The sequence below is a fragment of the Salvelinus alpinus genome, chromosome 8, assembly GCF_045679555.1.
Source record: "Salvelinus alpinus chromosome 8, SLU_Salpinus.1, whole genome shotgun sequence".
Taxonomy (NCBI): Eukaryota; Metazoa; Chordata; class Actinopteri; order Salmoniformes; family Salmonidae; genus Salvelinus; species Salvelinus alpinus.
In genome coordinates this window covers 50148376-50164251 of record NC_092093.1, presented here as the reverse complement: position 1 = coordinate 50164251, position 15876 = coordinate 50148376, and the positions used below count along the sequence as shown (strand labels likewise).

General features: G+C 53.2%; 1 protein-coding gene across 7 annotated transcripts in view; it reads right to left on the bottom strand.

Moving 5' to 3' along the window:
- The window catches only part of stau2 (staufen double-stranded RNA binding protein 2), a 322536-nt gene that overhangs the window by 235852 nt on the left and 70808 nt on the right, over window positions 1–15876 (bottom strand). For all 7 annotated transcript variants that reach the window (XM_071414103.1, XM_071414100.1, XM_071414106.1 and 4 more), the window contains exon 6: window positions 4085–4244. In XM_071414103.1, coding sequence (XP_071270204.1) covers window positions 4085–4244 — 160 coding nt within the window. The remainder of the gene's footprint in view (window positions 1–4084; window positions 4245–15876) is intronic.

Below are 15876 nucleotides of genomic sequence, written 5' to 3'. Positions count from 1 at the left end.
GCGGATAATCTAGTCCTACCCTGCCCGCGGATAATCTAGTCCTACCCTGCCCCCGGATAATCTAGTCACACCCTGCCCCCGGATAATCTAGTCACACCCTGCACGCGGATAATCTAGTTTTACCCTGCACGCGGATAATCTAGTCCTACCCTGCCCGCGGATAATCTAGTCCTACCCTGCCCCCGGATAATCTAGTCACACCCTGCCCCCGGATAATCTAGTTTTACCCTGCACGCGGATAATCTAGTCCTACCCTGCCCGCGGATAATCTAGTCCTACCCTGCCCGCGGATAATCTAGTCCTACCCTGCCCGCGGATAATCTAGTCCTACCCTGCCCCCGGATAATCTAGTCACACCCTGCCCCCGGATAATCTAGTCTTACCCTGCACGCGGATAATCTAGTCCTACCCTGCCCGCGGATAATGTAGTCCTACCCTGCCAGCGGATAATCTAGTCCTACCCTGCCCGCGGATAATCTAGTCCTACCCTGCCCGCGGATAATCTAGTCACACCCTGCCCGCGGATAATCTAGTCACACCCTGCCCGCGGATAATCTAGTCCTAACCTGCCCGCGGATAATCTAGTCCTACCCTGCCCGCGGATAATCTAGTCCTTGCCTGCCAGCGGATAATCTAGTCCTACCCTGCCCGCGGATAATCTAGTCCTACCCTGCCCGCGGATAATCTAGTCCTACCCTGCCCGCGGATAATCTAGTCCTAGCCTGCCAGCGGATAATCTAGTCCTACCCTGCCCGCGGATAATCTAGTCACACCCTGCCCGCGGATAATCTAGTCACACCCTGCCCGCGGATGATCTAGTCCTACCCTGCCCGCGGATAATCTAGTGCTACCCTGCCCGCGGATAATCTAGTCCTACCCTGCCAGCGGATAATCTAGTCCTACCCTGCCCGCGGATAATCTAGTCCTACCCTGCCCGCGGATAATCTAGTCCTACCCTGCCAGCGGATAATCTAGTCCTACCCTGCCCGCGGATAATCTAGTCACACCCTGCCCGCGGATAATCTAGTCACACCCTGCCCGCGGAAAATCTAGTCCTACCCTGCCCGCGGATAATCTAGTCCTACCCTGCCCGCGGATAATCTAGTCCTACCCTGCCCGCGGATAATCTAGTCACACCCTGCCCGCGGATAGTCTAGTCCTACCCTGCCCGCGGATAATCTAGTCACAGGGGTAACATGCCACAGTGATCTGTGAGGTTAGGGGTAACATGCCACAGTGATCTGTGAGGTTAGGGGTAACATGCCACAGTGATCTGTGAGGTTAGGGGTAACATGCCACAGTGATCTGTGAGGTTAGGGGTAACATGCCACAGTGATCTGTGAGGTTAGGGGTAACATGCCACAGTGATCTGTGAGGTTAGGGGTAACATGCCACAGTGATCTGTGAGGTTAGGGGTAACATGCCACAGTGATCTGTGAGGTTAGGGGTAACATGCCACAGTGATCTGTGAGGTTAGGGGTAACATGCCACAGTGATCTGTGAGGTTAGGGGTAACATGCCACAGTGGCAAGAACAAGATTAGCCTGAGCTGTATACACACACACACACACACACACACACACACACACACACACACACACACACACACACACACACACACACACACACACACACACACACACACACACACACACACACACACACACACACACACGTGCTCGTACATGTAAACACACACCGCTCTAGAAACAAGAACGCAATAAAGTTGAAGTAGACACACGGTGTGACTCAATTTGTAAAGCAAGACACTGAAGAAGCAGTTGACAAAGAGCTTATTTATGAACACGACACCACAATAGAGACGGAACACACACACACACACACACACACACACACAGAGAGTGCGGTAGTGAGCAGGAAAAGCGTTTTAAATAACCAGCAGCCAGGCTGAGGGGGTTCCAGGGGGGGGGGGAACTGTGATTTCCGGTGGTGAAAGATAAAGAGTTATAAGCCTGGCCTCAGGCTGGATAGAAGGATACAGTGACAAGACAAAAAGACAGGGGAGGGAGGGGAGAGAGAGAGGGAGGGAGGGGAGAGAGAGGGGAGAGAGGGAGGGGGAGAGAGGAGAGAGGGGAGAGAGAGAGAGGGGAGAGAGGGAGGGGGAGAGAGGAGAGAGGGGAGAGAGAGAGAGGGGGAGGGGAGAGGGGGGAGAGAGAGAGGGGAGAGAGGGAGAGGGAGAGAGGAGAGAGGGGAGAGAGAGAGGGGAGAGAGGGAGGGGGAGAGAGGAGAGAGGGGAGAGGAGAGAGGGAGAGGGAGGGAGGGGAGAGGGGGAGAGAGAGAGAGGGAGAGAGGAGAGAGAGAGAGAGAGGGAGAGAGAGAGAGAGAGAGAGAGAGAGAGAGAGAGAGAGAGAGAGAGAGAGAGAGAGAGAGAGAGAGAGAGAGAGAGAGAGAGAGAGAGAGAGAGAGAGAGAGAGGGAGGGAGGGGAGAGAGGGAGGGAGGGGAGAGAGAGGGGAGAGAGGAGAGAGAGGGAGGGGGAGAGAGGAGAGAGGGGAGAGAGGGAGGGAGGGGAGGGAGGGGAGAGAGAGAGAAGGAGGGAGGGGAGAGAGAGAGGGAGGGGAGGGAGGGGGAGGGAGGGAGAGAGGGAGGGAGGGGAGAGAGGGAGGGAGAGAGGGAGGGGAGAGAGGGAGGGAGGGAGGGGAGAGAGGGAGGGAGGGACCACCAGGTGCATGCAGAAAAAAAAAAAAAAAAGATTAATACACACAGAGTCACAAAGCAAGGTAAAACAGAGGTTGAATAATATATCAGAGTAATTGGGTTGTGGTGGGTTTGGGTCTTTCTGCTGAAAGCTGATAATGTGGTCGATTCACTTAGTGGAAAATGACGAAGGAGAGAGATGACAGTATCACACTCTTTAATAGTTCCTGTTTACTGGCAGGTCATCAATGTTTCATCACACACTCGTTTCTTTGAGGACATCGGTGAGGGTGAGAGTAGGGTCACCTTAGGGCAGCCGGGTCACCTTAGGGCAGCCGGGTCACCTTAGGGCAGCCGGGTCACCTTAGGGCAGCCGGGTCACCTTAGGGCAGCCGGGGTCACCTTAGGGTCACCTTAGGGCAGCCGGGTCACCTTAGGGCAGCCGGGTCACCTTAGGGCAGCCGGGTCAACTTTGGGCAGCCGGGTCAACTTTGGGCAGCCGGGTCACCTTAGGGCAGCCGGGTCACCTTAGGGCAGCCGGGTCACCTTAGGGCAGCCGGGTCACCTTAGGGCAGCCGGGTCACCTTAGGGCAGCCGGGTCACCTTAGGGCAGCCGGGTCACCTTTGGGCAGCCGGGTCACCTTAGGGCAGCCGGGTCACCTTAGGGCAGCCGGGTCACCTTAGGGCAGCCGGGTCACCTTAGGGCAGCCGGGTCACCTTTGGGCAGCCGGGTCACCTTAGGGCAGCCGGGTCACCTTAGGGCAGTGTTCCTGAAGTAGACTATTGAAAGGTCGGTTGAGGACACACTGAATGGACCTCTACTCTGGTAGCCCTGAGGACACAATCTGGATTAAACTCTGGTAGCCCTGAGGACACAATCTGGATTAAACTCTACTCCGGTAGCCCTGAGGACACAATCTGGATTAAACTCTACTCCGGTAGCCCTGAGGACACAATCTGGATTAAACTCTACTCCGGTAGCCCTGAGGACACAATCTGGATTAAACTCTACTCCGGTAGCCCTGAGGACACAATCTGGATTAAACTCTACTCCGGTAGCCCTGAGGACACAATCTGGATTAAACTCTACTCCGGTAGCCCTGAGGACACAATCTGGATTAAACTCTACTCCGGTAGCCCTGAGGACACAATCTGGATTAAACTCTACTCCGGTAGCCCTGAGGACACAATCTGGATTAAACTCTACTCCGGTAGCCCTGAGGACACAATCTGGATTAAACTCTACTCCGGTAGCCCTGAGGACACAATCTGGATTAAACACTACTCTGGTAGCCCTAATCTGGATTGGGAGGAAGGAAGGAGGTAAACATACAACAATAGGGTCAGTTAGATATTTAGTGTGTCCACATGTGTGTGTGTTTCTCCATGTGTGTCCATGTGCCTGTGTGTGTCCGTGCCCATAGTTACCTGAAGTGGTCGTTCAGGTATGGGTTCATTGCGGAGGGCTTGCAGGGCCTTCATGGCGGCGCTGTGACGGGCTGCCTGGCGAGTCCGGCCCTCTCCAATAAACTCATTAGTGCCCACAGACAGCTGGACATAGAAGATCTTTGGAACTGAGTAGTGGTACCTGGGATGTACAGTAGAGAGAGAGGGGGAGAGAGGGAGAGAGAGAGGGGGAGAGAGGGAGAGAGGGAGAGAGAGAGGGGGAGAGAGAGAGAGGGAGAGAGGGGGGTAGAGAGAGAGGGGGAGAGAGAGAGATGGGGAGAGAGGGGGGTAGAGAGAGAGGGGGAGAGAGGGAGGGGGAGAGAGGGAGGGGGAGAGAGAGAGAGAGGGAGGTAGGTGGGGAGAGAGAGAGAGGGGGAGTAGAGAGAGGGAGTAGAGAGAGGGGGAGAGAGAGAGAGGGGGAGAGAGGGAGAAAGACCGAGAGAGGTGGGGAGAGAGAGAGAAAGACCGAGAGAGGTGGGGAGAAAGAGGTGGGGAGAGAGAGAGGGGGAGGGAGAGAGGGGGAGAAAGACGGAGAGAAAGACCGAGAGAGGTGGGGAGAGAGAGAGAAAGACCGAGAGAGGTGGGGAGAGAGAGGGAGAAAAAAGGCCTTTGATTGTTCTGGTGCTTAGTGAAACCTGGTAGACTACAGCAGTCAGTGTGTAAAGCCTGGAAGAGATAAAGCCAGGAGTGATTCTGCTGATAGCAGCTATTTCATAGAATGATCTAGTGTTCCTAATGACTGGGATGTGTGCTTGTTATCCTAAACTTAGTTGAATGCACTGACTGTTCAGTAAGTTACTCTCAAACGATACAAAGCTCCTTCAGCACCGCTGTCGTAAAATAATGCCGCTCAGCCATTTGCTCTCAGGTAACGAATAGGAATGAGAAAACCAGATGAAGTCACACGTGTAACACATGACAACTACAAAAAGAAAAGCACATCTATATGGACACCAGTGTCAAACCCATGTATAATACACCAGGTAATATATTACAATATACAGGGCTGTATAATACACCAGGTACCACAGGGCTGTATAATACACCAGGTACCACAGGGCTGTATAATACACCAGGTACCACAGGGCTGTATAATACACCAGGTACCACAGGGCTGTATAATACACCAGGTACCACAGGGCTGTATAATACACCAGGTACCACAGGGCTGTATAATACACCAGGTACCACAGGGCTGTATAATTCACCAGGTACCACAGGGCTGTATAATACACCAGGTATACAGTCTGTGTCAGACGGTTTATATTGAGTTGGATAGCAGATCCAAATGAGAACGACGTGCCACCGAGAGAATATCACAATAATTAAAATTATTCCTAACAAATAAAATCATTACAATAATTATGAAAATGATTCCTATCCCAATCAAATCATAATAATAATGAATAGTATTCCTACCCAGCAGGATGTGGGCGGAGACAACAGAACATAAATCATAAGCGAACACACACACACACACACACACACACACACACACACACACACACACACACACACACACACACACACACACACACACACACATGGACGGGATTGGTTCCTCCACTGAGACACAGTTCAAAGTGGACGCGATTGGTTCCTCCACTGTGTCACAGTTCAAAGTGGACGGGATTGGTTCCTCCCCTGAGACACAGTTCAAAGTGGACGGGATTGGTTCCTCCACTGAGACACAGTTCAAAGTGGACGGGATTGGTTCCTCCACTGAGACACAGTTCAAAGTGGACGGGATTGGTTCCTCCACTGAGACACAGTTCAAAGTGGACGGGATTGGTTCCTCCACTGAGACACAGTTCAAAGTGGACGGGATTGGTTCCTCCACTGAGACACAGTTCAAAGTGGATGGGATTGGTTCCTCCCCTGAGACACAGTTCAAAGTGGACGGGATTGGTTCCTCCACTGAGTCACAGTTCAAAGTGGACGGGATTGGTTCCTCCCCTGAGACACAGTTCAAAGTGGACGGGATTGGTTCCTCCACTGAGACACAGTTCAAAGTGGACGGGATTGGTTCCTCCACTGAGTCACAGTTCAAAGTGGACGGGATTGGTTCCTCCCCTGAGACACAGTTCAAAGTGGACGGGATTGGTTCCTCCACTGAGACACAGTTCAAAGTGGACGGGATTGGTTCCTCCACTGAGACACAGTTCAAAGTGGACGGGATTGGTTCCTCCACTGAGACACAGTTCAAAGTGGACGGGATTGGTTCCTCCACTGAGACACAGTTCAAAGTGGACGGGATTGGTTCCTCCACTGAGACACAGTTCAAAGTGGATGGGATTGGTTCCTCCACTGAGACACAGTTCAAAGTGGACGGGATTGGTTCCTCCCCTGAGTCACAGTTCAAAGTGGACGGGATTGGTTCCTCCACTGAGTCACAGTTCAAAGTGGACGGGATTGGTTCCTCCACTGAGACACAGTTCAAAGTGGACGGGATTGGTTCCTCCACTGAGACACAGTTCAAAGTGGACGGGATTGGTTCCTCCACTGAGACACAGTTCAAAGTGGACGGGATTGGTTCCTCCCCTGAGTCACAGTTCAAAGTGGACGGGATTGGTTCCTCCACTGAGTCACAGTTCAAAGTGGACGGGATTGGTTCCTCCACTGAGACACAGTTCAAAGTGGACGGGATTGGTTCCTCCACTGAGACACAGTTCAAAGTGGACGGGATTGGTTCCTCCACTGAGACACAGTTCAAAGTGGATGGGATTGGTTCCTCCACTGAGACACAGTTCAAAGTGGATGGGATTGGTTCCTCCACTGAGACACAGTTCAAAGTGGACGGGATTGGTTCCTCCACTGAGACACAGTTCAAAGTGGACGGGATTGGTTCCTCCACTGAGACACAGTTCAAAGTGGATGGGATTGGTTCCTCCCCTGAGACACAGTTCAAAGTGGACGGGATTGGTTCCTCCACTGAGTCACAGTTCAAAGTGGACGGGATTGGTTCCTCCCCTGAGACACAGTTCAAAGTGGACGGGATTGGTTCCTCCACTGAGACACAGTTCAAAGTGGACGGGATTGGTTCCTCCACTGAGTCACAGTTCAAAGTGGACGGGATTGGTTCCTCCCCTGAGACACAGTTCAAAGTGGACGGGATTGGTTCCTCCACTGAGACACAGTTCAAAGTGGACGGGATTGGTTCCTCCACTGAGACACAGTTCAAAGTGGACGGGATTGGTTCCTCCACTGAGACACAGTTCAAAGTGGACGGGATTGGTTCCTCCACTGAGACACAGTTCAAAGTGGACGGGATTGGTTCCTCCACTGAGACACAGTTCAAAGTGGATGGGATTGGTTCCTCCCCTGAGACACAGTTCAAAGTGGACGGGATTGGTTCCTCCACTGAGATCACAGTTCAAAGTGGACGGGATTGGTTCCTCCCCTGAGACACAGTTCAAAGTGGACGGGATTGGTTCCTCCACTGAGACACAGTTCAAAGTGGACGGGATTGGTTCCTCCACTGAGTCACAGTTCAAAGTGGACGGGATTGGTTCCTCCCCTGAGACACAGTTCAAAGTGGACGGGATTGGTTCCTCCACTGAGACACAGTTCAAAGTGGACGGGATTGGTTCCTCCACTGAGACACAGTTCAAAGTGGACGGGATTGGTTCCTCCACTGAGACACAGTTCAAAGTGGACGGGATTGGTTCCTCCACTGAGACACAGTTCAAAGTGGACGGGATTGGTTCCTCCACTGAGACACAGTTCAAAGTGGACGGGATTGGTTCCTCCACTGAGACACAGTTCAAAGTGGACGGGATTGGTTCCTCCACTGAGACACAGTTCAAAGTGGACGGGATTGGTTCCTCCACTGAGACACAGTTCAAAGTGGACGGGATTGGTTCCTCCACTGAGACACAGTTCAAAGTGGACGGGATTGGTTCCTCCACTGAGACACAGTTCAAAGTGGATGGGATTGGTTCCTCCACTGAGTCACAGTTCAAAGTGGATGGGATTGGTTCCTCCACTGAGTCACAGTTCAACGTGGACGGGATTGGTTCCTCCACTGAGACACAGTTCAAAGTGGACGGGATTGGTTCCTCCACTGAGTCACAGTTCAAAGTGGACGGGATTGGTTCCTCCCCTGAGACACAGTTCAAAGTGGACGGGATTGGTTCCTCCACTGAGACACAGTTCAAAGTGGACGGGATTGGTTCCTCCACTGAGACACAGTTCAAAGTGGACGGGATTGGTTCCTCCACTGAGACACAGTTCAAAGTGGATGGGATTGGTTCCTCCACTGAGACACAGTTCAAAGTGGACGGGATTGGTTCCTCCACTGAGACACAGTTCAAAGTGGACGGGATTGGTTCCTCCACTGAGACACAGTTCAAAGTGGACGGGATTGGTTCCTCCACTGAGACACAGTTCAAAGTGGATGGGATTGGTTCCTCCACTGAGACACAGTTCAAAGTGGACGGGATTGGTTCCTCCACTGAGACACAGTTCAAAGTGGATGGGATTGGTTCCTCCACTGAGTCACAGTTCAAAGTGGATGGGATTGGTTCCTCCACTGAGTCACAGTTCAAAGTGGACGGGATTGGTTCCTCCCCTGAGACACAGTTCAAAGTGGACGGGATTGGTTCCTCCACTGAGACACAGTTCAAAGTGGACGGGATTGGTTCCTCCACTGAGTCACAGTTCAAAGTGGACGGGATTGGTTCCTCCCCTGAGACACAGTTCAAAGTGGACGGGATTGGTTCCTCCACTGAGACACAGTTCAAAGTGGACGGGATTGGTTCCTCCACTGAGACACAGTTCAAAGTGGACGGGATTGGTTCCTCCACTGAGACACAGTTCAAAGTGGACGGGATTGGTTCCTCCACTGAGACACAGTTCAAAGTGGACGGGATTGGTTCCTCCACTGAGACACAGTTCAAAGTGGACGGGATTGGTTCCTCCACTGAGACACAGTTCAAAGTGGATGGGATTGGTTCCTCCACTGAGACACAGTTCAAAGTGGACGGGATTGGTTCCCCCACTGAGACACAGTTCAAAGTGGGCGGGATTGGTTCCTCCACTGAGACACAGTTCAAAGTGGACGGGATTGGTTCCTCCACTGAGACACAGTTCAAAGTGGACGGGATTGGTTCCTCCACTGAGACACAGTTCAAAGTGGACGGGATTGGTTCCTCCACTGAGACACAGTTCAAAGTGGATGGGATTGGTTCCTCCACTGAGTCACAGTTCAAAGTGGATGGGATTGGTTCCTCCACTGAGTCACAGTTCAACGTGGACGGGATTGGTTCCTCCACTGAGACACAGTTCAAAGTGGACGGGATTGGTTCCTCCACTGAGTCACAGTTCAAAGTGGACGGGATTGGTTCCTCCCCTGAGACACAGTTCAAAGTGGACGGGATTGGTTCCTCCACTGAGACACAGTTCAAAGTGGACGGGATTGGTTCCTCCACTGAGACACAGTTCAAAGTGGACGGGATTGGTTCCTCCACTGAGACACAGTTCAAAGTGGATGGGATTGGTTCCTCCACTGAGACACAGTTCAAAGTGGACGGGATTGGTTCCTCCACTGAGAGACAGTTCAAAGTGGACGGGATTGGTTCCTCCACTGAGACACAGTTCAAAGTGGACGGGATTGGTTTCTCCACTGAGACACAGTTCAAAGTGGATGGGATTGGTTCCTCCACTGAGACACAGTTCAAAGTGGACGGGATTGGTTCCTCCACTGAGACACAGTTCAAAGTGGATGGGATTGGTTCCTCCACTGAGTCACAGTTCAAAGTGGATGGGATTGGTTCCTCCACTGAGTCACAGTTCAAAGTCGACGGGATTGGTTCCTCCCCTGAGACACAGTTCAAAGTGGACGGGATTGGTTCCTCCACTGAGACACAGTTCAAAGTGGACGGGATTGGTTCCTCCACTGAGTCACAGTTCAAAGTGGACGGGATTGGTTCCTCCCCTGAGACACAGTTCAAAGTGGACGGGATTGGTTCCTCCACTGAGACACAGTTCAAAGTGGACGGGATTGGTTCCTCCACTGAGACACAGTTCAAAGTGGACGGGATTGGTTCCTCCACTGAGACACAGTTCAAAGTGGATGGGATTGGTTCCTCCACTGAGACACAGTTCAAAGTGGACGGGATTGGTTCCTCCACTGAGACACAGTTCAAAGTGGACGGGATTGGTTCCTCCACTGAGACACAGTTCAAAGTGGACGGGATTGGTTCCTCCACTGAGACACAGTTCAAAGTGGATGGGATTGGTTCCTCCACTGAGACACAGTTCAAAGTGGACGGGATTGGTTCCCCCACTGAGACACAGTTCAAAGTGGACGGGATTGGTTCCTCCACTGAGACACAGTTCAAAGTGGATGGGATTGGTTCCCCCACTGAGACACAGTTCAAAGAGGACGGGATTGGTTCCTCCACTGAGACACAGTTCAAAGTGGACGGGATTGGTTCCCCACTGAGACACAGTTCAAAATGGATGGGATTGGTTCCTCCACTGAGACACAGTTCAAAGTGGACGGGATTGGTTCCTCCACTGAGACACAGTTCAAAGTGGACGGGATTGGTTCCTCCACTGAGACACAGTTCAAAGTGGACGGGATTGGTTCCTCCACTGAGACACAGTTCAAAGTGGACGGGATTGGTTCCTCCACTGAGACACAGTTCAAAGTGGACGGGATTGGTTCCCCCACTGAGACACAGTTCAAAGTGGACGGGATTGGTTCCTCCACTGAGACACAGTTCAAAGTGGATGGGATTGGTTCCTCCACTGAGACACAGTTCAAAGTGGATGGGATTGGTTCCTCCACTGAGACACAGTTCAAAGTGGACGGGATTGGTTCCTCCCCTGAGACACAGTTCAAAGTGGACGGGATTGGTTCCTCCACTGAGACACAGTTCAAAGTGGACGGGATTGGTTCCCCACTGAGACACAGTTCAAAATGGATGGGATTGGTTCCTCCACTGAGACACAGTTCAAAGTGGATGGGATTGGTTCCTCCACTGAGACACAGTTCAAAGTGGACGGGATTGGTTCCTCCACTGAGACACAGTTCAAAGTGGACGGGATTGGTTCCTCCACTGAGACACAGTTCAAAGTGGACGGGATTGGTTCCTCCACTGAGACACAGTTCAAAGTGGACGGGATTGGTTCCCCCACTGAGACACAGTTCAAAGTGGACGGGATTGGTTCCTCCACTGAGACACAGTTCAAAGTGGATGGGATTGGTTCCTCCACTGAGACACAGTTCAAAGTGGATGGGATTGGTTCCTCCACTGAGACACAGTTCAAAGTGGACGGGATTGGTTCCTCCACTGAGACACAGTTCAAAGTAGATGGGATTGGTTCCTCCACTGAGTCACAGTTCAAAGTGGACGGGATTGGTTCCTCCACTGAGACACAGTTCAAAGTGGACGGGATTGGTTCCTACACTGAGTCACAGTTCAAAGTGGACGGGATTGGTTCCCCACTGAGACACAGTTCAAAGTATATGGGATTGGTTCCTCCACTGAGTCACAGTTCAAAGTGGACGGGATTGGTTCCTCCACTGAGTCACAGTTCAAAGTGGACGGGATTGGTTCCTCCACTGAGACACAGTTCAAAGTGGACGGGATTGGTTCCTCCACTGAGTCACAGTTCAAAGTGGACGGGATTGGTTCCTCCACTGAGACACAGTTCAAAGAGGACGGGATTGGTTCCTCCACTGAGTCACAGTTCAAAGTGGACGGGATTGGTTCCTCCACTGAGACACAGTTCAAAGTGGACGGGATTGGTTCCTCCACTGAGACACAGTTGATTGGTTCTTTCATGTACCAGTAGAGAAGTCTGCATCTTCTACTAGAGCTTCATAAAGGGAGACGTTGAGTCTGATGGCAAAGAGCTGGAAGCTGCTATGAATGCAAATGGTGAAACAATCATTCAGGCTGCTAGCCAAATGGCACCCTATTCCCTATGTAGTGCACTTCGTTAGACCAGAATAGTGCACTTCTTTTGACCAGAGACCTGTGATATTTGGGAGGCAGGCCCAGTCTCTAACTTGTGTATCCCAGCCTGAGGGGAACGGCTGATACTGACGACTCGTCAACACATTTCTCTCTCTCTGACACGCCGCCCTTCAGCTTCTCCTTCCTCACCAGCTCTCTCCCTCTCCTTGTTCCTCCCCTCTCTGTGTCCCTGCACCTCTCTCCCTGTCCCTGCACCTCTCTCCCTGTCCCTGTACCTCTCTCCCTGTGCCTGCACCTCTCTCCCTCTCCCTGTACCTCTCTCCCTCTCCCTGTACCTCTCTCCCTGTCCCCGTACCTCTCTCCCTGTCCCCGTCCCTCTCTCCCTGTCCCCGTCCCTCTCTCCCTGTCCCTGTACCTCTCTCCCTGTCCCTGTACCTCTCTCCCTCTCCCTGTACCTCTCTCCCTCTCCCTGTACCTCTCTCCCTCTCCCTGTACCTCTCTCCCTGTCCCTGTACCTCTCTCCCTGTCCCTGTACCTCTCTCCCTCTCTCTGTACCTCTCTCCCTGTCCCTGTACCTCTCTCCCTGTCCCTGTACCTCTCTCCCTGTCCCTGTACCTCTCTCCCTGTACCTCTCTCCCTCTCCCTGTACCTCTCTCCCTCTCCCTGTACCTCTCTCCCTCTCCCTGTACCTCTCTCCCTCTCCCTGTACCTCTCTCCCTACCCCTCCTCTGTTGCCTCCCATCTTTCTCCATATTTATTGCTTCTCTTGTTCTCTTTCTCCCTCATTCCTTCCCCCTCACCATTCCTTCATCCTCTCCAGTCCAGCTGGCTGTTGGAGTGAGTCAGTGTTTCTCTCCCAAAATTCACCAGAGTTCTCCGCCACCCCACAACCCCCTCTGCTCTCTCTTATGATCACATAAACACACCCTTTCTCTTTCTCTCTCCCTCTCTATACCCTGTCCACGGGGGCCTTTCCTAGGGCGGGGTGGGTCTGCCTGGCCCTCTCCTCTCACGTCATGTGTGGCCCTAGGGCCTCAGAGGAAATGCCAAGTGCAACATGGGCCAGGAGGACAGCATCACACACTGTACTCTATGGCCAGGTGGACAGCATCACAAACTGTACTCAATGGCCAGGAGGACAGCATCACAAACTGTACTCTATGGCCAGGAGGACAGCATCACAAACTGTACCCTATGTACTTCATAGTGAACACATTTTAACCAGAGCCCTATGGCCCCTGACTTGGCAGAGGACTGAGGAGCTGGAAGGAGAGGAGAGCAGCTGGACTGGAGAAACACACCACTGCACTGGCTCTACAGGTGCTGAGAGAGAGAGAGAGAGAGAGAGAGAGAGAGAGAGAGAGAGAGAGAGAGAGAGAGAGAGAGAGAGAGAGAGAGAGAGAGAGAGAGAGAGAGAGAGGGAGACAGAGGGAGAGAGTGGGAGACAGAGGGAGAGAGTGGGAGGGAGAAGTGGGAGGGAAATAGAGAGAGTGGGAGGGAAATAGAGAGAGTGGGAGGGAGAGAGTGGGAGTGAGAGAGCGGGAGGGAGGGAGGGAGAGAATGGGAGAGAGAGAGTGGGAGAGAGAGAGTGGGAGGGAGAGAATGGGAGGAGAGAGTGGGAGGGAGAGATTGGGAGGGACAGAGCGTGGGAGGGAGAGATTGGGAGGGACAGAGCGTGGGAGGGAGAGATTGGGAGGGACAGAGCGTGGGAGGGAGAGAGCGTGGGAGGGAGAGAGAGTGGGAGGGAGAGAGAGTGGGAGGGAGAGAGAGTGGGAGGGAGAGAGAGTGGGAGGGAGGGAATGTGGGAGGGAGAGAGAGTGGGAGGGAGGGAAAGAGAGAGCGTGGGAGGGACAGAGCGTGGGAGGGAGAGAGCGTGGGAGGGAGAGAGAGTGGGAGGGAGAGAGAGTGGGAGGGAGGGAATGTGGGAGGGAGAGAGAGTGGGAGGGAGGGAAAGAGAGAGCGTGGGAGGGAGGAAGAGAGTGGGAGGGAGGGAGGGAACGTGGGAGGGGGGAAGAGAGTGGTTATCTCCACCTTGCTACCATGAAATTACTTCCACCCTGCTACCATACAGCCGGTAAACACAAGTATTTCCCGTGACCGTGCCTCAAAACAAACCACTCCACCCTGGACCAGAACAGTCTTTACGACCAGGTCCACCTCTACAAGGCAGCAGGGCCCACCTTTATGACCAGGTCCACCTCTACAAGGCAGCAGGGCCCACCTTTACGACCAGGTCCACCTATACAAGGCAGCAGGGCCCACCTTTACGACCAGGTCCACCTCTACAAGGCAGCAGGGCCCACCTTTATGACCAGGTCCACCTCTACAAGGCAGCAGGGCCCACCTTTACGACCAGGTCCACCTATACAAGGCAGCAGGGCCCACCTTTACGACCAGGTCCACCTCTACAAGGCAGCAGGGCCCACCTTTATGACCAGGTCCACCTCTACAAGGCAGCAGGGCCCACCTTTATGACCAGGTCCACCTCTACAAGGCAGCAGGGCCCACCTTCACCAGGACCCTAAAGGACATCACCCTCAACCGCAACACTTCACACAGGACCAACAGACACCCTGCCCAGACCAACAGACACCCTGCCCAGACCAACAGACACCCTGCCCAGACCAACAGACACCCTGCCCAGACCAACAGACACCCTGCCCAGACCAACAGACACCCTGCCCAGACCAACAGACACCCCGTCCAGACCAACAGACACCCCGCCCAGACCAACAGACACCCCGCCCAGACCAACAGACACCCCGCCCAGACCAACAGACACCCCGCCCAGACCAACAGACACCCGGCCCAGACCAACAGACACCCCGCCCAGACCAACAGACACCCCGCCCAGACCAACAGACACCCCGCCCAGACCAACAGACACCCCGCCCAGACCAACAGACACCCCGCCCAGACCAACAGACACCCCGCCCAGACCAACAGACACCCCGCCCAGACCAACAGACACCCCGCCCAGACCAACAGACACCCCGCCCAGACCAACAGACACCCCGCCCAGACCAACAGACACCCCGCCCAGACCAACAGACACCCCGCCCAGACCAACAGACACCCCACCCAGACCAACAGACACCCCGCCCAGACCAACAGACACCCCACCCAGACCAACAGACACCTCGCCCAGACCTGCGGGGAGAGTCACACCCCATTTAGGCCCCCTCAGATCAGACCTATGCCCCCCACACCCTGCAAAGAGGGTCTCAACATGGAAGTCACACACACGCCCAGGCCGTGAGCGGGCAAACAAGCCCAACCCCCACTCTTACACTAGCCCAAGCCAATGACATGTACCAGATGCTCAGCAGGCTCTGCTCACACTTAGTGGCCTGAGGCCAAACCACACGACTAACAACATTGGACACTTTATGGAACAAAAAGCCTTCACTATCTCATCTATCTCAGAGCAGGAACCTGGACTTCATCAAAGAAATTGGAAATACAGACATTGTCATCCTACAAGAAACATGGTATAGAGGAGACTGGTTGTCCTCTAGGTTACAGAGAGCTGGTAGTCCCATCCACCAAACTACCAGGTGGGTGGTATAGAGGAGATGGACCCACTGGTTGTCCTCTAGGTTACAGAGAGCTGGCAGTCCCATCCACCAAACCACCAGGTGGGTGGTATAGAGGAGACGGACCCACTGGTTTCCCTCTAGGTTACAGAGAGCTGGTAGTCCCATCCACCAAACTACCAGGTGTGAAACAGGGAAGAGACTCAGGGGGTATGCTAATTTGGTATAGAGCAGACCTAACTCACTCCATTAAATTAATCAAAACAGGAACATTTTACATTTGGCTAGAAATTCAAAAGGAAATGATCTC